This window comes from Ammodytes marinus (assembly GCF_949987685.1).
Source record: "Ammodytes marinus genome assembly, chromosome: 4".
Lineage (NCBI taxonomy): Eukaryota > Metazoa > Chordata > Actinopteri > Uranoscopiformes > Ammodytidae > Ammodytes > Ammodytes marinus.
Genome location: NC_137233.1, coordinates 14191723 through 14216736, shown reverse-complemented (window position 1 = coordinate 14216736; position 25014 = coordinate 14191723). Strand labels below are relative to the sequence as shown.

Here is a 25014-nt window from a genome sequence, read left to right as displayed (position 1 = left end):
TTAGATTGTTGTTTGCAAGCTAATTAGTTATCAGATGGTTCTTGGCCTTGATGCTAGCAAGAAATTCCAGTTGGGGTTGGTCGTCACGTTTTTTGGGGGGTTGTCACATGTTATCCAAAGGCTGCAGCCAGAAAAGGAACCCAATAACTAAAGAAAATGTCAAGCTGTATCCTCACTGACACCCCAGAGAATGAGAGGATAGAGCAGGAAAAGGCAGCTAGCATGTAAAAGAGAAAAAGGGCAACAAAATCAAAACAACCCAGTGCATCCCAAACTAGACCAGTTGCCAAGGCTACTGCACCCCAGTGCACTCCACATCAGCTGGGGAAGAAGAAACAGAAGATGTGTGTAGCCTAGTTGAGTAGGCTATTATTGTTAGACCTATTTGTTTTGTTCTTTATGTTGTTACATACAGTAGGTTGGTCTAAATATGGGTTTCCTGTTTGTTTATTCCTTGCTCATTTTGTGTTAAGATGCATAAAGTTATGTAGGCCTATTTTTCAACTTGACAATGAAATTAAACGTTCAAATGCAGTTCTGCTTTCTTGCCTTCTTTTTAAGATTTTTCCCATTGAGATAACATTGTGACAAACAACCCCATAGTGTGTGACAAACAACCCCTCAACGGGTTCGATTGTCACAATGTGTAAGGGTGTCTTTGATGATTAATTTCTTCTTTATTCTGTTTACTCAGATAATTCAAGGTATAAAACGCCATGAAAAATTGTGAGAAAATCCATCAACTTCTCACAGCACTACTGGTTGTGTCTTAACCCATTGATGACGGCTGCTGCGCGATGCCACATTGGCTCTCCTGCCTGATGCTGCGTCGCGCAGCATTATTACTTTATCTAATTTTCATGGCATTCCCAGCATAGAATGCACTGTCATTGGTTCAATTACACATGAGGTGGGTTTTGTTGATTTTTTTAAGACCACGTGACCACCCAAAAGTTGTGTGGTTTGCCGAAAATCACGTCAATCAAAAAAATTAAAAATTAAAAAATTAAACAAAATAATATAAAAAATTACGCCGGCTATGTCAGCGACAGAACAGTTAGTGGCGTTTGGTGCGCAGAATCAAGGTCTACTATAGACTACTGACGAAAATCACACAACACATTGCATCTATTTATTAACAATATTTAATAATTTTCTAATTCATCTAATTTTGACGATTTTTAGAAATATTTGTTGGTTTGTAAGCGCTAAGGGAGCATGTTTAAATAAAACCTGTGAACCTTAACTTTTAAATGTATTTTATTTCATGTTTCTATGTGCTACACAGGCTTAGATATTAAGGTTTTGGTAGACTTGACAATTCGTACTATTTTTTCAGAAAACCCTCAGGCATTAAGGACATGCATCCTAGATTGCCATAGTCATCAATGGGTTAACAATAAAATAAACTCTCAAACTTTATATAAAAGAGCCACACCCACATACGCACTGACTACACAAACTACAAAACACTCTCGACTAATTGAATAAATGCACAGTGCCTTGGTGGTCTCAAACATCCTTATCCTGCTTATTATTTCCCTTATGTTTATCTCAATTTACTGCAGCCATAGCTCTTTGGGGAGGTCAATTACAATGAAGCAGCTAGATGAAGGAATTCCTCAATCCAAATGACTGATGACCATCCTAAAAATCTACGCAAGCGCCATAGAGTCCCACTATCCATGCTTAAACCTGTCCTTACACAACTTAGGGTGGAAACCATTTATGTTGGCAGTATGGCAGTCAGCTTTTGAAAAGAAGTGACGTGAAAGACCTTACAGTATGTTCTGTATAAAGGCATTCTGGAGAGTGAAGCTAACTAGCCTGGCATCACTTCAAAGTTCCTGATGGAAAGTGCATGACTAAAGCCCTAACAATGCCAATGGTGTGATCAGAAAAAAGTAAGGAGCTCTCAAATGTAAATGAACCTCTCACCCCAATGAAAGAGGTTTTCCATTGGTGGGGGTGTCCTTAGGGCTGTTTTTTTTCCTTGAGAGAGGGTGATGCTATTCTTCGTTCACTGTAAATGTATTGACAGAGGATCCAACTCTCAGCCTTCCAGCTGGACCCTGCTGCTGCTCTGCTCATTGTGTGGGGTTTAAACCAGGACACCATCACACCTGAAGGCTGAGGTAGGACACACCCTGGATTTTTTGACAAAAGAACAACCACACCTTTTACATTTTGAAGTGGTCAATATGGCATGTTTTATTTTCTGAGAATGCAGAATATCTAAGGTATTTATGGCAGTTTATGAGACTTTTGCTGAATGCCTTAAAAGTGGTGAAGGTGTTTCAGTCGAGCCACAGGACTGGTCTGAACATTTTAGACGGAGAAATCATCTTAATTTCACCAGGACAAGGTCTGTATTGTGGGGTAAAGAGTAAATTAGATTTGCATGTATTTTGCAGCATCAAAAGATGATTTTACAGGAATGTTCATAAGTCTGTGGTTCATGTTTTATGTGAACCACATAATATGGCTAGATTGAAGGGAAGATTATGTTTAATGCTTTGGTTTTATATGGAATGCTGTGGTCTTTCATGTGTTACTTGCCTTGAGACTTGGTTTGAAATTATGTAATTTGACAACAACGCAAGTCATTTTCCAAGGAGTAGTCATTAACAATCCTAAATACAAACACATGTAAAAAGCAAACGGATCTTACACATGAGGATTGCTGATACAATGAATTGATTAGGCAATCAACAGAAAATTATCCAGCAACAATTTTGACATGTCAAATATTCTCTGGTTCTTTGCTAAATATCATTGTAAAGTGAAACTCTTTCGAATGAGCAGTTTAAACAGGATGGGAAATGATTTTTTCTGACATTTTATAGATTGATAAACTAATGATCATAACATTAATTGACAGATGATTTGATCATCATTAATAATCATTAGTTGCAGGCAGCCATAAGTGGTTATAACAAACTGTAGTGAGCCCTGATGTGGACAGCAGGGATCTAAGGGGGATTAAGGCTGGAAACATTCCTCTGGTTTTGTTGTTTTATGTAAGAGAAAACATTATTTCAATAAAAACACTTTACCTTGACCAGTCTGATATCAAGAAAACAGCCTGTTTTATGCTAAAAGAACACATGTGGAACAAAAGTGTTTGGGAAGGGTCTGTGTTAAGTGGTATTTGCTGTCGCAGCATGAAACTCGACCACCACCACATATTTGTGGGTGGACTGACTGCTCAACTGAAGGGCTCAGAATCCATCAAGATTACCAAAAGCACGAAACCAGACGATCTTAGCCTCTCTCTGCGGTCTGAGTGAATGTGTAATAGAGGAAGATATATAAATCATTTGGTAAATCACTGCAGATGCTGAATAGGTGAGAGCTGGACAAACATTTATGTTGGCTGAAATAAGTTATTTCCAGAGGTTTTCAGAGCTTATGGAAACACTGATAGAAAAAAGGGCAGCATTCACTGAAAGTGATCACTCCAGGAACTCTGCATGCCCTTTTGCCAAGCACTGTTTTAGTAATACATCCTAAACCAGGCTAATTTAGGAAGGTGAAGGTGAAAGTCAACTGGAACACTGAAACTGGTTTGGTGGGTTTCAGATGAAATTAGCATTGTTAGCCTAACAACTACTATACTTTTATACATTATGACTAAAACACTCTAGAGCAGTAGTTGCTACAGAATGTCAGTCTACTAAACACTATGGAAAAAAACTGCAACAGGAGAAGAAAAAAAACACTGATGAAATGCTTTTGGAGTTTAACTTCATACGTACATGTATTCAAGTACAATACTTACGTTGAAAAATGGAGGTACTTTAACTTGAGTACTTCCATTTCATTTTACTTTAGATTTATTCTCAAATATACTCTTGAAAAAGATATTGTAGCCTACTTTTAGACCCCTACTTTTCTTCTGCCAGCTAAAGCTACTAGTTATTTCTCATATTAAGATTGTTTTAATACAAAACATGTGTTTGCTTTATAAATTATAATGGCATTATCAAAGATTTAACTACCCAAAATAAAATAAAACAGTTATTATCAACTCTACCTCATCTTATAACATAAACGTAATAATAACATTTTAATGAATCATTAATAACAAGTGAATGGGATTTCTGCCTCCTGAAAAGCCCCTTCCTAGTCTCCATAGTGTGAATGAAAACATGTTCCCAAAAGTGATCGTCTTCAGTCAACGGATGCAGCCTCTGAAAGCTGTATCGCTCAGTGTATAGCCTACTTCTGCTTTATCAGGATCATAATATGCAGATATGCATACCTGTATGTCTGGGGTAGCCTAATAACAGTATGTCCTTTAAAACTGTAACAATCACAATAGCGTTTGCAGTTTATAGCGTGATCAGGCATGACATGTATGTGATAAAGGCATCTAATATACTTGTTTATACGTGGGACAGATCAGAGCCCGCCCAGTCCCTTTAACCTGCTGAGATACCCTTTTTTTTCTTTTTTTATTAAATCCCTTTTTAGACCCTCAGCATTATGTGAAATAATCAATATCTCAAAAGGAATCTAGTTATAGTTTGGAAAATATAAGATCCCGTATCTTTGTAAAATCTTAGTCTGTGACTTAAACTTGGTGACTTATAACAAATTGTCTTTACGCGTGAGCTGGTGTCAGACTTAAGTCTTTAAAAAGTATTTTCAGAGTCTCCTAGTATATGGAAGGCATCAGTTGGAACAAGAACAACTGAGGAATTCAGTAAGCCCTAGGAACACTTTAATGGGCTACCGAAGGAATTGAGTCGTTTGTGTCCATGACTATGTGTCTGTATGTTATTGTTATAACACACTTTACACCTGTGTTGTGCTGCTCTAATGTGGCATTTCACAGAACTGTCACTTGTCTTTTGGTGGTTGGCTTGGTGATTGTAACTATTGTGTGACTCTTAGCTCAATGTAACTACGTAGCTGCCACGGACAGCGCCGTTCAACGGTTCTGACCCATAGACTCTGTACTCCGACCGCTGCTATCGCTATCCGGCATGAACCCCGCCTACCAAGTTAGGATTCTTTCGGAAGTGAAAATGCAAGCCAGATCTAGGTTTACTGTGCCTAAGGTTCTGTTTTGCTCCAGAGTCCTGATATTTTCTGGTCTAAGTAAACATTGGAGTCAATAGGGCAGTTGGATAGCACTCCTATCCCCTATAGGGAGTTTGGGTCCGTTTATATTGCTGCAAACGTTTTGTAAAAATAAAAAGCTCATATATTGATATGGTAATCTTAGAAGGGATTACATTTTTTAAATGCTGTACAATTCCATCTTTACAAACATTGTGTACGAGGTTTTTAAATGCACACAGTAAACCTTCTGAAAGATTACACATCAACATGTGACATATGATTTCGCCAAATGTTTCCAAAACAAAAAAAAATTACACAGCAAGTGAATTTTGGGACTATTACACAATTTTTGCTTGTGAATACAGTCACAGTGTATCATTCACTCTGTTCGGTTAATGTTGGAATAAAAACTGAAAAAATAAAAAACATTCCACTGCTTGGACAGGTTATGTCATTGGACCATGACACCAGATAATAGTCCTCTCCCTTAGTTTTATGGTAGTCTCTTACAGCCAGACCAAATTCGTAGACAAGCTCGTAGTATGGTGTGGCAGCACACATATCATCTCTGAGATTTGGGAAAAACTGGACTGGCCTCAATCACAATCTTCCTGGGTGGTGCGAAGCCTAGGACGCAGCAACGTGTTTCCTTCAAAATAGTTTAATTTACTGGTACACAAATAACCGTTTAAAAAAGAAAAAAAGAATTGTAGACTGACACTGTTACTGGGCGCATCCTTTTGTGTGCAGCATTATCTATTTATATACAGTATAATTAGATACTATTGGCACTCGAGCTGCACACACACAAAGAAACACACACTTGTGAACTTTGTGTTACCCATTCTGAGGGGAGGAAGAGGAAGGGGCGGAGTTTTCCGACAAATTCTGTCGGCAGCCGTATGATTGGCTATTGGTCCTATCTCAACTTTATACATCTGTGGAGCCAGATTAGTTTTGTGGCTAACCTAACCTCCGTCTTTCCCTACAGATCTCCCTGGTTGCTGCTTCACTGATCAGTCTTTAAATAAAACCATGAGGGTCTTCCTCCTGCTTTGCCTGCTGGCACTAGGCAACACCAAACCCCACCAGTCAATCAACATCATGGACTTAATGAAAAACTATGATGTCATGATGGCGGACTCGGATGACGATGATGAGGACACAGATGATGATGACGATTATGATGATGATGATGAGAACTGTCCAGCTGGTTGCCGTTGCTCACCCAGAGTGGTGCAGTGCTCCGACCAGGGTGAGAAAACACACAGTACGTCTGTAGCACTTGCAGTAAAGCGAGGCCAAAACTCTAAGACTGACTTTAGTCTCATTAAACTCTGTACTGCAGCATTACCACCTAATTATATCACTGTACACTATTATTGAATATCTGAAATAGCAGAGCCAGAAAGACCAAAATAAATTTTTCATCTGTAAATCTCTGAATCCCAACTTTTCCTCTCTGTCTTTGCCACACAGGTCAGATCTCTGTTCCTGAGAAGATTCCTGAAGACACTGTGATGCTAGACCTCCAAAACAATGATATCACTGAGATCAAGGAGGATGACTTCAAAGGCCTCAGCAAGCTTTATGTGAGAAAAACCATCGGATGTTTACCCGCACACAGTTCTAAAACCCACCAATAATTAAAAATTTGAGCTCAGACATGTCTTAAAAAGGAAACAATGGCATCAATACCTCTTAAAAAATAAACTATATGAGGAATTAAGTTCTAGTCACCTCTCCAAATGTCAGCTTGAGTACTGTTGATCGTACTGTATCAGTCTACACATGTACTTACAATCTTAATATTCTGAAGATACCATCCTGTAGCATTTGAGTGCTCCAAATAAGGAGTAGGAACTCACTAACATATGTCCCAATGTAGCATGTACCTTTAAGAGATGATGGCTCCTATCAGGGGTGCTAAAAGCAAGTTTGTCTTTGATTCGGCTTATGTTTCCCTGTTGCTGGGAATAAACCACATCAAGGCCCGAAACCCTGGATTACATGTACTGTTTAAAAGCACAACTGACAAAACAGTCTGTAGCCACAGCTCTGGGCTGATATAGTGGTTTGTCATTAAGTGTTAAATGGTGCAGTTGTTCCATTCGTACACCTGCCTAAACAAAAATGCAGAAAAACTAAGTTTGAATCTTAGCTTTACTCTTATTCCTTTTTCCTACAATAGGGTCTGTTTCTGATCAACAATAAGATCTCTAAGATTCACCCCAAGGCCTTCAGAAACATGGACCATCTCAAATTGCTGTATCTCTCCTACAACCTATTAACTGAGATCCCTGCAAACCTGCCTCCCAATGTCATTGAGCTCCGCTTCCATGAAAACAAGATCAACAAAATCCAGAAGGATGCATTTAAAGGACTGAGGAAACTCCATGTGCTGGGTAAGACTTGGCCTGAGCCTTTTGTATGAGATAAGCAATACTCGATCCATTCAAAGGCCTGGGTTGTTACGTCCTTAGCCAAGATCTGCAGATGTGTATTCAACCTAAACACTGCATCCGTGAATTGATTTAACAATGCTTCACCATGGAGACGTAATGAATAAAATGCTTCACTGTTGTATTTGTTTTGAATGGTAAACAGTAAAAAATTGGCCAACAGGTCAATCCCACAAGAAATAATTTGTTGTTCATCATTGCCTCTTGCATTCCAAATTGAACCAAACACACATTTATCCACAGTTCTTTCTGAGCTGTATCTTTATGTATAAGGTTTGGTTAAGGTTAGGCAACCAAACTCATTGTTAAGGCTAGGTAAAGATGGTTGAATTGCAAAAAGAAACAACATTCCCTGTTGTCAGGAGATAGGATGCGAACTTTGGTCTTAAGTCTCAAAGCCTTTTGGATCTCTAAGAGCAACTTATACAAATGTCATCACAATAGATCTACTGTTATTCACTTGATATATGTTTTCTACTCTTACTAGGAGGTTTAACAAATATTTAATAATTGTGCTCTGTCAAAACAGAGCTGAGCGCCAATCCTCTGGACAACACTGGGATTGAGCTGGGAGCTTTTAACGGCTTGTCTTCACTGTATGTCGGTATGGCGGAGGACAAACTAACTGCTGTACCAAAAGGTAGCAACATGTGATTACCAATTTTAAACTTGACTTTTCATTCTCCTACCTGCAGTCTTACTAAACTGGACTGTTAGGCCTACAACTAAATGAAACATAAACGCTGCTAATAGTATGTTAATATGATGCTTTTAAGTTTTACCCCCAAATCATTATTCAAAGAAAATGATCACGTAAAGTATGCTTAATCTGCCCTTTACATTGGTTACTTGTGGTGTATTTTGTGTACGTTTTCCAGACCTCCCATCATCCATCACAGAGCTGAGTCTTGACTACAACAAGATCTCTAAGGTGGAAGTAGAAGACTTCATCAGATATAAAAACCTGCAGAGGTGAAAAACAGCTACTTTTTATCCTAAATAGACATTTTCCAAAAAGCCTAAATTGTATGTGGGCAGTTCAATTATATCTGACTCTTCTAGTGTGCAGAGATCTTTTTGAACATCTGACTCCTCTTTAAAACTCCATTGAGTGTGTTTCTTACCTACTGTACTTTATATTGAAGGACTTTTTTATATAACATTATTTGTGTTCTTTTAGCTGTTAGTAAGCCTTAAAAATTTACAATTGAGAAGTTACAGTAGCTTTGTATCTCTGTTGTAATGCAGTGGCCCTGTTTATGGGTAAGTTAGAATGAGAAGTTTAAATATGAGATGTTTTTTAATTTGATATGTAAATCTGTGGATTTTTATTGATAAGTGGAGATATCTATAAACAGTCTCTCGCCATTTTTGCAGGCTAGGACTAGGTTTCAACCAGATCAAGTCTGTAGAAAATGGTAGCTTTGCCAGCACCCCAAACATCCGTGAGATTCACCTGGACAACAACCGCCTGAGAAAGGTCCCACTCGGCCTCAATACCTTGCGCTACCTCCAGGTGAGATAAAGACACTAACACATCTGGCACTTCAGAATGGTATCAGTTGACTCAAGTGCTTGTCACCAACGTGACAAGAATTAGGTGGGGTAATACATTGCAGTGACAAAGGGCTAATTAAGGTACGTTTCCAAAAGGCCAAGACCGAGTCCAGACTCCGAGAGAAGAAAACTATTTTCTGTGTCTTGTAGCAGTCATTTAATTTGTTTGGTAAAACCAAAAGTTTATCATAATAGATAAGGGTTGGAACATGAATCTACAATAAACTTGGAGTCTTAAGGCCCAGCTCCCTTTTTACCACGGAAGTCAAGTATAGGACTTTAGTCACTGCTGATGATTCCCCTAATCCAACTTTTGATGCCATGCTCCATATGACCTTCTATTCATAAGAAACCCAACTCTTTTCTCCCAAATCTCATTGTGTAGCTCAAAAAGATGGTGAAGAAAGGGCAGCCGGGGTTGTAGTGGTGTAGTGGTTAGAGCCCCCCCCCCCCACTCCCCTCCAAGGCTCAGTCCTCTTGGCAGCCGACAAGGGCTCGAGCCCGTCCCGTGGTTGTTCTCTGCATGTCATTCCCGTCTCTGCCCCATTTCATCTGTATCTCAGCTCTATCAATAAAGCATTGAAAATTCCAAAAAAGAAAAGAAAGAAAGGGCAGCCAAAAATAGGCATCTTGCGAATCCTTGATGTACAACTATGCTGTAGTCACATTAAGAATGTAGGGATACAGTAAAGTTGTACGTTATTCCAACTTTTCAGACATCACAAATACATCAGTTTCCTTTTACTCAGCACCCTGGAGCTCTAGTTTGTGATTTTAAGTTTCCAAGGTGGCAGTAAAGCAACATTACAATGGAAGTCCAAATTAAGCATGGTTGACTGACGAGCCAATGTAACTGATTAACAAACTGATTGTTGTGTCTTTTTAGGTGATTCACCTCCACGTCAACAAAATCAGCAGTGTGGGAGTCAACGACTTCTGTCCCGTCGATCACAGTCTCAAGAAGAACCTTTACACAGGCATCAGTCTGTTTGCAAATCCTGTTAAATACTGGAACATCCAGCCATCCACCTTTCGCTGTGTGACCGGACGGAGGGGTGTTCAGCTCGGAAACTTCAGAAAGTAGAAGTATGGAGTGAATACAGCGCTTTCCAGGCAGATCAAAATGGAGAACTGCCAACACTCATTACAGTTTAAATAACAAGCTGGAATAATTATGAAAGTTACTCCAAAATTAAACTGCGTCACGAAAGTGTTAGCCTGCCAGCACAATGAGAGAAAATGTTATAATATTGATGCATATTAGAAACTGTGGAACATGTTGATGAATTCTGGTACAATTTACACATAAAAGTACTTGGACAGGAGAAGAAAGGATACAGAACAAACCCCCAAACTCTTAATTCATATGCTACATCACTAAGAAAATGTTTTAGCAGGTCAGACAGAATACAGGGAGTTGGTGTAATAACATTAACAGCTGTACATTATTATTAAATTAGACACAAGAGCCCTGTGTGAGGTCCTGTAAGGTGATCCTTACCTTTTTGAGCTTTAATTTTAGTTGTGTAAACTTTCCCAAAGCGCCTCCTACTGGTGAATCTTTTTTACAAAACCACCCAATCACTTGATTGGAATGGTTCACATGATGATGCCTTTTTAGTTATTTTCTCTCAAGTTTAGAAATTTTCTTTTCACGAGACTCAGATGGAAAAAGAAAATCTTAGTTTGTTGTCTTTGTATGACTTCTAAACAACAACAAACACTCTTTTAATTTCCTTACACATTAAATGTACACACCCTTTGACATTATAATTATCATAGGAGAGTCACTATAGGCCAGAACTATAACTTGACCATAAGAACCACTTACAGCAGAAGTCTGTATAGTCTGTATATGTGGAAATGTTTTATTTACATGCATGTCGTTGTCATTAATTAGAAGCTGAAAGCTACACGTTTGACTGGATTGTACATTTTCCTTGATGGAAAACCAAAAAAATCACTTTGTTTTAATGAAATATAGCAAACAAGTTAACTGCAGTTATTATATAAATTCTTAGAAGGTGAGAAAATACCCAACGGGAAATATCAGGGAGCATCTACTTCACAAAAATGTTTCTGTTTCTTCCAGAGAGCTCTCCTATGAAATGGTGCTATATTTATTGAAAATGTCTTTAAATAAACCTGGAACACCTCTCCATTTATGTTTGAACTATTTGTCAAAATGAAAGCGGGTTCAAATTAGAAAGTGAAAATTTGATTTTGTTTCATGAGCTATTGCTGTCATATCCTCTTGGACAAATTTGTGATTTTAAGCTATATCAATACATTTGATTTGACATGTCAAACAAAGCTTGAATAAAGAAAGATTTCTGGTTCAAAAGATATGAGCAAAATTTTCATCAAAAACTTCTAAATCTCATAACAAATAGAAAGACATATTGCATTCTTATAAGTGCTGTAAGAAATGTTTTGATGGATTAATGGTTATAAATATGGTAAGCAATTAGTAGACATTTAGTCTTTAGAAGTGGGAAAATAATCAAACCCCCAGTAGTTTCTGTTGGTTTTATAGAAAACCAACAGAAACTAACACTGTAGAAACTTGCTGTCAGGCATGCATCTGCGATTTTGTCCTGAGGATTACCTTGTTATGAAATATTATAGGTTCTACCAGTGTATATTCTTTTTTGCTAGAAAATGGGACCAGTGTAGGAGGCTTGAGACCAGTTGAGATATTATTTTATCCACCAGCAGATGTCAGTGTACACTAACTAGTTACAGGTATTTATCATAATGCAAGTGGAAGTCTGGAGACACCAAGGGAGTGATTGGTTCAGGTTTTGGGTATGTATTGTTGAGAAACTGAATACCTGGGAGACCGCCCCTCTATATAGCAGCAAACAGGATTATACAGGGGACCATTTTGTCTTTTTGTGGTGACATTTTTACACTTTGCTACTGTTCTGACTACTCTGGTAACTACAGAGTTCCTGCTTTCAGAAGTATTTTCTAGACTTCTAGACAAACAATAGAGAACAAAACAAAAAAAACAAAAATAAATACTAAAAGGAACAAACACAAAATCAAATTCAGGAGCACAACCAGAAACTTGTTCCAATTTTAAGATGGTTTGAACTGACTTTACAGAAAAAGTTTGACATTTGGGGAATTACTTTCTTTCATGCTGAGAGTTTTTTTAATGAGAAGATCAGTACCATTCCTTTCTAAGATAAACATGAAGCCACAGTGAGTTAGCTTAGTTTATCAGAAACACAGGAAAACACAGTATACAGCTAGTTTAAAAATCTGCATACTTACAGGTACATTACACAGTTATACAGATTTTAAAAAGCTATATATTATGTTGATAAGGTCCATGTTGATTAAGAGCTGCTGGTAGGTGAAAGAAATCAAATATGCACATTTCTAAAGTATGAAGCATTTCCTTTAATGGAAGAGAACTTTACTCAAGTTGACTCAATTGTATCTTAATCAGATTTTTTAGTTACTTACTTTCCATAGGCCCTCATTTATCAACTGTGCGTAGACCAGAAAAGTGGGTGTACGCACATGTCCACGCAAACCTCGGCTTTTATCAATTTGGACGTGAGCGTAGGGTACGCTCAAATCCCACGCCAGCTCTCAGCTCGTGTACGCAATTTTGGGAACAGCATGGACTCGCAGTGCAGGCTGTGCCGGGTAGCCGATGACTTTGTTGGACAATTATTAGAAGATAATACAAATGCAGTGTTTGCTCAGACCGGAATAAAGATATTAATCACTTAAAAATGTGCAGCTTATGGTGTGCAACTGAGTAGGCGGGCTGATTCAATAGTGCGCACACCGGCCACTTAGGAGCGCTGCATGGGACTGCGTAGGGCAGTTATCTCCGACTTGGAGCAGCTGGGGGGACACTGAGGCACGGGGCTGCATTAATTCAAAATGTTAGCCTAAGTATTAAATATGTAGGCTATGCAAGTAGTACGCTGCACTTTATGATAAAGAATACACAGCACAACATTCAGCTTTACATTTTATTTATTTGACGCACTTTTGAGATGTTAGTTCCTCTTTTAATGTGTCATTGATCGCTTAAGCGAGCGATTTATTTCCACCATTAACCAGCACGTTTCGGCTTGTTTTTCCGATCTGCTGGTGGAGCAGGACGGTGGGCGCTCTCACAGCTGATCGTTGCCGGGTCGGCTTGTGCAGCTGACGGCCGGGCTGACAACTCGTGCCAAGCGCATGCTGTCATACAATAAAACGCAAAATGTGTTATTTTTAGTTTTTAAAACCCTTTTGAGTAGTGCTATCTAAAAGGGCCAATACATTCTAATAATTCAAATCTCTGCAGACGTGTATTTCTTTCATGGGGACCATTATCGGACAGTTGGTGCGTCTTTTTCTCCTCTACCACTTAGCCTATATTATGCCCACACCTCACATGTTGGTTGCATTTCAGAGCAGCAACACGCTTTGTTAGTGGCGATTTTTGAGTCAGACCACTTTTTCTTCATCTATGTAAAGAAATGGCGACATATAGGCCTATGCTGTTTTTTAGCATTTGAGCGATAGCAGCCTACTGATGTAAACCTAAAATGCAAAATCCTCAGCTGGAGATTGTTTGTTGTCAACACCAACGCTGTTGACCGCAGCAGTTATTTCCTCGCTAACTGCTGCCTTCTGTCGTTCTTTGATGCCGCTTGTAATGCTCCTAAATGAAACTCTTTTTTTTCTACTTTCGCTGTTATTCTGTCAATTTCGACTTCAGAGAAGTTCCTCTTCTTTGCCGTAATGCGCATATCCATGTCGTAAAACCTCTGGGCGAGGCCTCTAAACTGAGAAAATATAGGGGAGTGATATTCAAATAACGATTGTTTTCAGCCGCCACATTTATCAATAATGGCCTGGCGTACGCCGAGATTGGCGAGATACGACTGTTTGATAAATACCACGCGATACCTGGCCCAGGGAGGTATTTGCGCCAGAATCTGCATCAGTTTCCACACAAGTTTGATAAATGAGGGCCATTGCATCTGGATTAAGGTTTATTAGACCGAAAAAGTATCCATGATCAGAATCAGAATGATGTTACATGGCATGAAACTTTTCCATATGATTGTAAAGATATTGTAAAATATGTTTTCAATTTCAATTATGAAACTTAATTTGCTGAAACTGCAGAAAGCACCAGTCACTTGCAGCTCCTCATCCCATATCTCAGTTGTTTTTAACTGTTCCTTTCCCCAATATTTCACGATTAAGAGTCCACAAAGACCAATTAGAGATCTGAGCAGAATCTGATCAGATCTCCAGCGTAAGGATGTCACCCTGATGCTTGAGATTTGTTCAGATGAATCAATTAAAACCAGAAAAACGTCTGTCTTGTCAGCAGATCAAGCTTTTTGGAAAAACAGAGTTGGTGAGGATTATCTTTGGGTTCATCACACATGGCTATAACTACTTCCTTAATGTGATGTTCCTGTTGAAAAAGGTTACGTGTGTGACAGACTTCGGTAGGTATCCATCTCATGTTAAACAATGGGCTATCATATTAGAGAAAGCCATTGTGATTTAACAACTTTCCATAAAGAATCTGGTGCACATTGGCTCTTTATGGAAGTTGATTTAAAATGTGTTTTATGAGATGCAGATCATTGGGACTCAACATAAAAAGTTGTTCATTCTTGCCCCACCAACAAAAGAGTGCATAACAGAGAGGAATAATTAATGTGATGAAACAAATGACGAGATGTGTGTTTTATTTTCCCTCTCAGTCTCTCTAGGAGGCCCCTGTCAAAAAGCAGCGAGCTCCTGGCAAACTCCAGAAACCCAACACCTGCAAGCTGAGTTTCCCACATCAATCTTTACCTGAAACTGATATCTAGTCCACAAAAATAAGGCACAGCAACAGTACTGTACATCAAGGTAGTGCTGTGGAAGGCTTTGCTTTACGACTGTTTTGTCTTATTAAGCTAAGACTAGTTGTGCTGTGTGTGGGATGGAGGGGAGCTGTCTCTCTCTCTCTCTCTCTCTAGGAAACATATGGAACAGATCTGCTGGTTGGCCAGGACTTGTTCTGCCACGTCTCACAGCCACACACATACACTCACACAGAGAAAATGGTCCTAACATCAGGGCTTTTACCTCTCCCACCCCTCTGCTTTAACTCCTCTTACTCTTCTCTATCTTCTACTTAACTCTTGTCATTACATCTTGCATCTTCCACTTTGTCCTCCATTGACAACTTCTCTTTACCGCCTTGCACAGAAAAGTTTTTCAGCTTGTGAGAAAAATAAGCTGATCAACGATATAAACTTGCTCTAAACATTAAAGTTACGCTAGTTATGTTCAAATTCAGTCATTAACAGCTTTCCTAGTTCTGACCCACTATAAAGGGTTAGAGAAAGCCAGCTAAAATATGCAACCTTCTTTTCCCTGCATTTGCCGAACAAACTCTGTGTATGCTCATTCATTGCAATCAGTATCAAACAATCCACAGAGAGCACCAGTCACTATGCAATCCGTTTATTTCAATTCGTAGTAAGAAAGGAGTCACATGGCCAAGTTATACAAGGTTTCCCACAGTGTTTTATAATGGAGGATCTCCGCATCACCTCAAACAAAGAATGCCTTGGCTAATGTCAGACTAAACTATAAATGTTTTGAAATGTGATATGAGGCTTAATAAACGATAGGGGAGAAGAATCAGTGTGGTGCTAAATCACACAGAAAACATGGATAACCACCACAAATGAAGTGATTTTGTTCAGACTATCACATTTCGACAATTACATCGAGATGAGACGCATCAGGATCTTTCCAATTCAGCTCAGGGGGTGAATGATTGCTAGATCATATTATACATTATCACTTTTATGATTTCCATTTCAGTAATTAATCAAAGCAGCCACATTGCAATGGCAGCTGGAGTAATTTTTATTTATTTATTTTTACCAGTTTTGAGAAATTGAGATTAACAGGTCCATCAGGTGTTGATTATTGACACCTGAACACACGTTTTTAATCTGCGATTAGTTTGTGTAAAGATCGCAATGACCAAATGGATTTTTATTGTGAAAGGTTGTAATGTTAATCGATTCTTGATGAATGACGTCAATTGGAGATGGTCAATTATTCTGTGAATAACAAAAACATCATGCTCTAACTAAGCAAAGGAAACATTTATATTAATCATTATTGGAATACTTAATACATCCTACATTTCTCAGTCGTCTACTGTATATTACTTTATATACTTTTATAGATAATCTTTTGTCATTTCTTCACTTTATTAGACAGATTTGGAGAGACAGAGTTGAAATGGGGCAAAGAGGGAAGGACATGCAGAGAACTGACCAAGGGTTGGATTTTAACCTGGGTCTCCTGAGCCTCTACTTTATATACTGCAATATCAATCACTTTCATCATTTTACCTCCTCTTTCTTGTCCAGCTCCTCCTCACCAAGTCTCACTAAGTTATTTCAAACAAACGGCTGCTGGAAACTTTTCTTTCTTACTCACATTAAAATGATTATTTCCTATTTTTTGACGAAAATAAAAAATGTAAATCCCTGATGTGTTCTGGATGTAATTTGCCTTCTCATGGCTGTTTAACTGACTGTATGGAGATAAATCAGTCCCTCTTTGTAGTAAAAATACCTAAAATACTATATCCAAAAACAACAAATTCAGATTACTTTTTCAAGCTTTCCTCCTCTTAAGCCTCCCTTATCTATCAAACAGATGACAAACCTTTTCCAATCTAGGCCCCCTTCATTTAAAAAGGCACACAGCAGTGCACACTAAAGTAATAATACTATATAGTAAGACCATAAATGTGACACTGCCTCAGATGATTAACTGTAAATGGGGTATCAGCTTCACGGGTGGGCTGCACAAATGAGGATCATTTGATAGTGTTTTTAGTTCCACTGTATCAAAGATCTAAAGTATTCCCAAACAACCATTACCGTAACATTTTTAATAAAAAAAAAATATATATACTATCATACTTGAGGGGTCTTTAAATCTAGATTGGTGTCAGATGTTCTGATTGTATAGCCTGTAATCCAATCTGATCTGACATAATGAATCGACTTTACACTGACAGTTGAGCGGTTGTAATTACGGGACTTGGCTGCATTTTGCAGATGGTTGGAGCAACAATCAGACTCAATCTTGCTGAACTACAGTTTGATGATAATTAGGTATTTGATGCACAGTGTGTTAGAAATATTTTCCATCCCAGAAAAGTTTGGAGGAACATTGAGTTTTTATGGTTTGTCTTCAGAGGATGTAGTAAATGACCTTGATTATGGCGTGAGCCTAGAAGCTGGTTAGAGGCCAACAAAAGGGGAAGGAGGCACAGAGGTAGCTCAGGTTTCCAGAGCACAAACTGTGGATACAGTGGGCAATGGTATAGCCATTAAACAGGAAAGGGCCACTGCTTTCAGCTGCTCCTCTGATTGAAAACCCCGAAAATACCATGAATCTTGAAACCGATCATTTAAATTTTACTGTAATAACACTCTACCATCTAACTTTCTTCAATAAAGCTTGTCCTTTCTTAAATCTTATGTTTCATCTTTTAAGAGACCTCTTGCACCAAGTTGCACTGTCTCATAACGGCTTCTTCCAGCTGTTTCAAAAGTGCTCCCTCTGCAGAAAAGCAAACCAAAGAAATGTGCCATTGATATGTCAGTAACAATTTATCATAGCACAGAAACACTCGGAGCACACTCTGGTAAGTGATTTAGGTTAAAACTGAAGCATGAAGTGGGTCTGTCAAGTGTAACAAATGTAAGCAATGGACAACATGTAAAGTTGTCTGATGGTCAGACTGCCTTTGTCTCTTTACCTGTTAGACGTGCCTGTAGTGATCATACTGTGTTTGCAAAGCACATGCAAACACACATGCAAAGCTAACATTTTTCTCTAGAGAAATTACAATTATAAGAAATCATAATTTGCTTACTACAGAAGCTTGTCCTACCAAAACCATTCTGAGTTTATACATCGTCAAGTGTTTAGTGCACAACAAATCCTGCACGGCTAGTGCCAACAAATTCAAACAACTAATGAGGCACAAAGTCTACAAAGCCACAGTGGGCGCTTTCAGAGACGAATCATACACTTCAGGATGCCAACATTTTGGACATTTAGTCTGTCAGCACTCACTCAACGCACAGTCACTGTCCAAAAACACACATGCAAAGCTAAAACATACCCAAGCAGCTCATCCAGAGTGGAGCCAAGGCTAAATGTGGCCAATGAAATTAAAATGTTTAGAGGCGAGACTGAAAGGCCTGTTTTGTTGATGTGAGGATCCCGGCAGTGATGCTTTCTGCGGGGAAAAGACTGACATGAAAAATGAGCAACAAGGACGACGAGCCAACACTGTCTGGCTCTGGAGTGGAAAAAAACCTCACCTATGATGAATGTGTGAGAGAGTACGTGAGAGTGTGAGAGAGAAATAGGGTGTCAACGATACTAGGAGCATCAAAATAGTCAAATAAAGGTAAAGTAAAAAACATACCTGTTTACTAATGCAAATAAAGTTTCTATACTGAAGCCAGCTTAATTATTTTAGTCTTTCCAACACTTTCAAACAATAAAGTCATTACCGTTAATGTGCTAAGTGCATAGGGCTGTAACGATACACCAACTCACGATTCGAATAACGATTTTTGACCAACGATACATACAACGATTTTTTTAAATTAGGAAAGTATTTTATTTAAATAATATTTATAATAACATTTAACTTAATGTAACATTTAAAAAAAAATCCTGATTCTGCCTTCTCACATACATGATCGTGGCTCTGTGTATCGCGAATTCGGTTTCGATGCGCATATCGTTATAGCGCTAGTGCTAAGTGTGAAGCAGTACAGTAGCCATGTTTGAGTATAAAGCAGTACTAACTTAAATGTTAAAACTAGTTGGTTTAACACCAAAATGCACCACTTTGTTCACTTCAGTAAGTTGACTAATACATTATCATAAAACATTGTCCCAACATTTCTCTTGCTGCATCATTCGGGTAAAGGTGGAGAGAAAGACACAACAGAGTATGGCCATAAATGCAGACTACATCAAATTGTGCAAGAATTGTAATCTAACATTTAAACACTCTTTTGCCCCTCCATAAAGCCAACTAAATGATAAATAAATATAATAATTTTTGGTATTACATTTCTGAACAAAACTGCATAAAATTGTGTTGTGTATGTGTTTATGCTGTAGCCTTATACACGCGCAAAGACAGAATAGCAGAAATGAAAAAGACACAGAGAAATACAGAGACGGACAGACAGTCACAGACAAAATCACAAACACTGTTATTTTAGCCAGTAGCGATCTTAAAGTAAGAGCTTTTGAAGAGCAGTCCAATAAAAAGAGATTACATCCAGATGGAGTCTGCTGCTGAGGAGACGCAGTGTTTCTCTTCATCACCATTGGCACAGAGGGAAACATTTAAGATCACAATGTCCTATTAAACAGATATAATTGCATTAACATGGGAATTTCCCAGAAATTCTCTGCCCCCACAAACACATGCATTGACTTCAACCACAAACAATAATATAGATGATCTGTAACTGTGGTGGGGAGAACACAGAGTACGCTACTGTACCACTGGAACGGTATGATTCACCAACTTAAAAAACAACTAAAACTATATACCATTTTTACAGGCACAAACTACATCACACATCAGTCTGTTTGAAGACATGTGTAACGAAAGGTGCAACTCTGTTGAACTCTGGGGGAATGCACAGAGCATGACAATGGCAAAAATAAACTCCCAGTAACACAAATAACCAACTCAATGAGTGGAATTATTATAATTTTTTTTTAAAGTCAACAGACTTGATTTTTGAATATAGTGGGCTTTTTCTTTATTTGTAGCCAACTATCATATTTATTGTAACATTTTAATCAAGATTATGACCAGAACTGTGCAGCAGTACTTGAATCAACCTTTTTGCGGTGTGTTGACAGTAGCCGATAGTTGCAATGCTAACATTTTTTTTTTTCAAATACAAAAGTCTTATCCCACCATCCTCAAACTCAAACAGCAGGAATGTCTCGATAGTTATTTCAGTAGTAGAAAACCCAACACTGGAACCTACTCAACAGATAACACTCTCCATATGTCCGATTATGCTTTGGTCCACACACTTCAAGGCCTTCGATTTGTCCCATCATGTCTCACATGTCACTGAAGACTGTTAGCCAGCCAATGGTTCGACTCATTAGTTTTAATGAGTTCTGACCATTTTAACAAGCCGCTCATTTTGAATAACTGAACTGACTTCATTCTTCAGTATTTCAGATAGTGGAGAACTCAAGAGATATAAACTTAAAACTGTGGCAAAGTATCAAGACAAATGATATAGGGCTTCACATAATTGGGGTGTATGTTGTATATTCTATTGAATTTTTAATGTCACTGATAATTCCTTGATTATGATAATAAGTCACTGAAAGAACCTTGTTGTCAGAGCACAATGTTAAGTTCAGGTCAGAAAAAACTAAAATATAATACAGTTAATCTTTACTGAGATCTTAACAACATACAGAGTTGGCAGAATTACATTTTCAGCAGACTCAGGTGTAAACACGTTGACTGAGTTTCCTCTGTTTTTATATCCAAGCAGGACCCAAGTCATACAAAGTGCCTTTTTAGCTCTAGGTTAAACTTTTTATTCTCAATGATAAAGATGGCAAATTCTTAGCAGGGACAACCCGAAGATAAATGAATCATTGTTTGAAATGTTTTAACAACTACAACAACTGATGTTTAGTATTTTAACCGATTCAAGTGAAGCATGAATTACTTTTGGGCCAACTATCTCTCAGTGTCTGTCTGGGAGATGGAAAATGCCAGGAATGCGAGGAAAACAAATCCAGTAGTCATCAGAGAAAAGAGAACAACTATCCAATACCAATGCACACTGGAAACCAGTCAGCCAGTAATACTCTCCATATGTCTCATACTGCTTTAGTCCATACCGTCATGTCTCAGTTGACAGTCTAATCATAGTCAGTCTCTTGTCCAGGACCAACAGACAGAGAGGCTATCATCAATACACTAATACTGTCAACACAACACAGCGCCAAGAAAGAGAAAAAATTAAAGATATGATCAGAAGGAACAAAAGCACTTGTTTTATTTGCCAAAATATCTACTTAGATGATGTAAATCAGTTGTTTCTGAAACAATTGCTTGAGTAACTCGATAACTTAAAATCATCACTGCGAATTCTTTGCATCAAGCTTAGTTTGAACAAAGGCAGCACACTGTGTTTTTCACAGATGAGTATTACTTTTATTGTTTATTGTAGGCAAAACAGGGGACAGGATATTGAAGCTCCTATTTGCTCAAGTGAGGTTTCAATCAAATTGTTTGCAAGTAGGGATAATTTCGATATCAAGATTCCAGCGGGCGTCTTATCCAATTACTAGATTAATTGATGAAATATTGGGTAAAAACAATTACCATAATTATTGATGTTCCTGAGTGGAAAAGACAACTTTTTTTTCTAAATTTTATGAAAATATTTGTATACTTGGATTAGATGAAAAATAAGGATTATCTTTTAAGGAAAAATGTGACAAAATGCAATGGAAAAGTATTCAGTGAGAAATTAATGACATTTATAAAGCAAATTACTTATACATACATCTATGGGAGAGACAAAAAAACAGCAGATGAAAACATCTGATTTGTGTGGAGCAACATGGAGACTAACATTTCTCAAATGAATACATGAAATAGACGCAATATTGGCATCAGAAATGAGTCTTTCAATTGCTAGCTGGAATTTGTATTTCAGTAAGTGCTTTGTTATTTTCTTGCCTTATCCAACACAGACCCAGGGGAACCTACTGGAAGACCCTCCTCCCTGGGTCCCTGGCTTAGGTGATTTGTTGGAGTAGAGAGTTAACCGTAAACTTCATGCTGGGATAAGAGCTTCCAGACTTTAAGAACCATAAAGGTCTCTCTCAAATAAACAGTCAGCTGCTACAAACAGGCAGCAGACCCTGAGATGTCCACAACATGATATGAACCAAACCTCCTGTATAATTCTCCTGAGCTGACTTCAATGGTTCTTCATGAAGTCTGAGTGAAATAAACCAAGAATTAACCAGAAGAGAACCAAACTGGATCTTTACCCAAAAACTGCAGGGCCTCCCTAGCCTGGTTCTACCAGACCATCGTACTTAATTTCATTTGTACAGAAGGTCTGGCATCTCTCATTTGACAAACGTTCACTCACTTGGGGGTGGGTGTCTGGTGAAGTTTCAAAACTATTGGATCTGCCCAGTGCCACTCTGGATCTGCCAACCAATCGCATAACGTTTGGTCGTGACGTATGTCATGAGCCGGCTTCTGTCTTCAACTGACACTGGCGCGCGACTTCGACGTCATCATTCTCAGCCACTCACTCTGTTCGCTGATTGGACCGGCAGACATCTGCCTGAGTAGGAATACATGAATACACCGCAGCCCCAGACCGAAGTGAAATGAAAATTGAGCATAAGTAGGTAGGTGGGCGGTGCCAGGCTAGGGCCTCCCGTTGGCTTGGAAAAAAAGAGGGGGGTTGGCCAAAAGTGCTGGAGGCAAAAGGATGTCTTGAAGCAAGCAAGTAGTAAAAAACAAAAAAGGAAAGATTTACGTCACATGTGGGTTTTCTTCAAAACTCATCCAATGACAGTCTGGCATTGCACCACTCAGCATGTTTACATGGAGAATCATAATCGGGTAAATAAACAAATAAGACTTCAACAGGACTTGTAAAATGCATGTAAACACCTTCATCGGAATCTACTTCGCACAAGAATCGGCCCATTAATGGACAAGCGAAGTGGGATAAGAACACCTGGATAACTCGTTTATCGGCATTCTACCTGTATGTATACAGGAACGCATATCTCATATCGGAGATCGCGTTCCGCGCATGCTCGTGAATTCTCGCCGGGGATTTCACAAGGAAGTGGAAGGAGACTGTAATAAATAGTAGAGTTGTCGCCGGAAAGGAACCGGAAGTGGCTCTATAACCACTTGTTGAAAGGGCTACCTCGCCACCTAGCGTAGCGGAGTCACCCATGCTCCGGCCATTTATTAGATTCTCTGAAAGGCCATGTATTCTCAGAAAAGTGACGCGGTCCGTTCGAGTGGCAAAATCTGTATTTGGCTTAATCCTATCTAGCTGTTCCATGTAAACGCACTGACAGTCATATCAAACTTATTGGGAGGTAATTGGAAATCATGCTTCGGAATAGGTTTGACATAAATTCCTGCGCTTACAATAGTTTCAACCTTAGAGACATTTATCTGAAAGATAAAAGTTAAAAGAACTTTTGTCGTATTACAGAGTCATGTGCAACAGCAAACCTTAAACCCTGGCCTCCTCCCTAAATACACCCCAACATCTGCTCTTCATCTAGCTCTGACAACAGCCGCTCTTCTGTCAAATTAGGGGATTCTTTTATTTTTTTGCCTTTTTATGCTTTATTGATAGTTTAGAGACAGAGTTGAAATGGGGCAGAGAGGGGAGTGACATGCAGAGAATGACCGCGGGCTGGAATCGAACCCGGGTCCGCTGCTGGCCGAGGCCCATGGGGGGGACGCCCTACCAACTGAGCTAAGGGCGCTCCCTATTAGGGGTTTATTTTTGACAGCTGTTTTAAATTTGATCAACAGATAAATTCGGTTGTCATGACTAGCTTCCTTCTGTTGCGACTCCGGGAGAAGGTAAAGGCCTATCTCTCTGCAAACGACTTTGAGAGAATCATTCACATCTTTATAACTTCTCGTTTGGATTGTTGTAACTCCTTGTTTTTTGGTGTTGATTGCTTCTCTTTACTGGCTTCCTGTCTGTTTTAGGATCCAGTTTAAGCTTTAATTATTTGTTTTTTAAATACTTGCATGTGCTGGCACCTCAATACTTGTCCAAGTTGATGTACCTACATGCTCTAGTCAGAGCAATGCGGCCTGCTCAGTCCATTGAAACCTTTACGTGGTCACGTAAAACTCACCCCTTGCTCTGGCTTTTTATACAAGTTGAACTTGACATTTTATTATTTTCCTATTAATTTTGTTTTTATTTCTCGTGTAATACATATAAATGATTTTCTATTGTGTTTTAAAGGTGCGGCCACACCAAACGCGTTGGGTGCGGTGGCCACCGCGCCCAACGCACCTAATCTGGCGCTTGATCATTTTGTGTCAAAAATGGTTCAACGCGCCCAACGCACCTACGCAGTTAGTCTCCCTCCCGATATATTTATTCCCCTAATCAACCATGGCTGCGATCAGACCCCACTCAACAGTGATCATGTCCGCAAAAAAACAACAACAACACGGCCAACAACTGTGCCAAAAGACAAATAAACAGCAACTGAACGGAACAAATAGCCTTAAAACAGCATTTCAGATTCACGCGGCTTCATACAGCACCAGCCGCCCCCAAATACATTTCCTCCTCGGTGTTTCTCAGCCTCTGTGTACACTGTCCTCCCACCGTGCCGATGTCTGTGACGCCGGTCATTCTACGAGCTGATTGGCTATCGCGGCTAAGTGTCACGCGTTGGAGCGTAAAAAGTTACATTTCTTAAACTCGTGCGTTGATGCGTTGGTGCGGTAGGCGCGCTGGTAACGCGGCTACCGCGCCCAACGCACAGCTTTACCGCGAGTAACGCATCAACGCGCCTATACCAATGGTTCCCTATGGAAAAATGCCGATTTTCTACGCCTCTACCGCGCCTAACGCGTTTGGTGTGGCCGTACCTTGATGCTGTAAAGCACTGTGGTAAACTGAAGAATTTTAAAATATGCTATAGCTATATAGATGAACAATGACTTGACAACAGGAGCCATAGTGCACATAGTGCAGCAGCAGCTACAATACTCTTCAAAGCAGTTCCACAGTGATATTTATTTATTTAT

The 25014-nt window shown here is 39.0% G+C and overlaps 2 protein-coding genes across 3 annotated transcripts in view; one reads left to right on the top strand and one right to left on the bottom strand.

The window, feature by feature from the left end:
• cenpp (centromere protein P) overlaps positions 1-25014 on the bottom strand; it is a gene marked incomplete at its 3' end in the record, with an annotated part of 101417 nt that overhangs the window by 36392 nt on the left and 40011 nt on the right. The gene's annotated exons all lie outside the window — the stretch shown is intronic.
• On the top strand, positions 1990-11250 carry aspn (asporin (LRR class 1)). 2 transcript variants are annotated; one of them, XM_080026303.1, is made up of 8 exons: positions 1990-2135; positions 6062-6325; positions 6550-6662; positions 7262-7475; positions 8062-8172; positions 8411-8504; positions 8910-9048; positions 9976-11250. In XM_080026303.1, the coding sequence occupies exons 2-8, from the start codon at positions 6106-6108 to the stop codon at positions 10171-10173; spliced, it is 1089 nt and encodes a 362-aa protein (XP_079882429.1). In that variant the 5' UTR covers positions 1990-2135; positions 6062-6105; the 3' UTR covers positions 10174-11250. The 2 variants fall into 2 exon arrangements, with proteins under 2 accessions (XP_079882429.1, XP_079882428.1); XM_080026302.1 differs by lacking the exon at positions 1990-2135 and adding an exon at positions 2208-2365.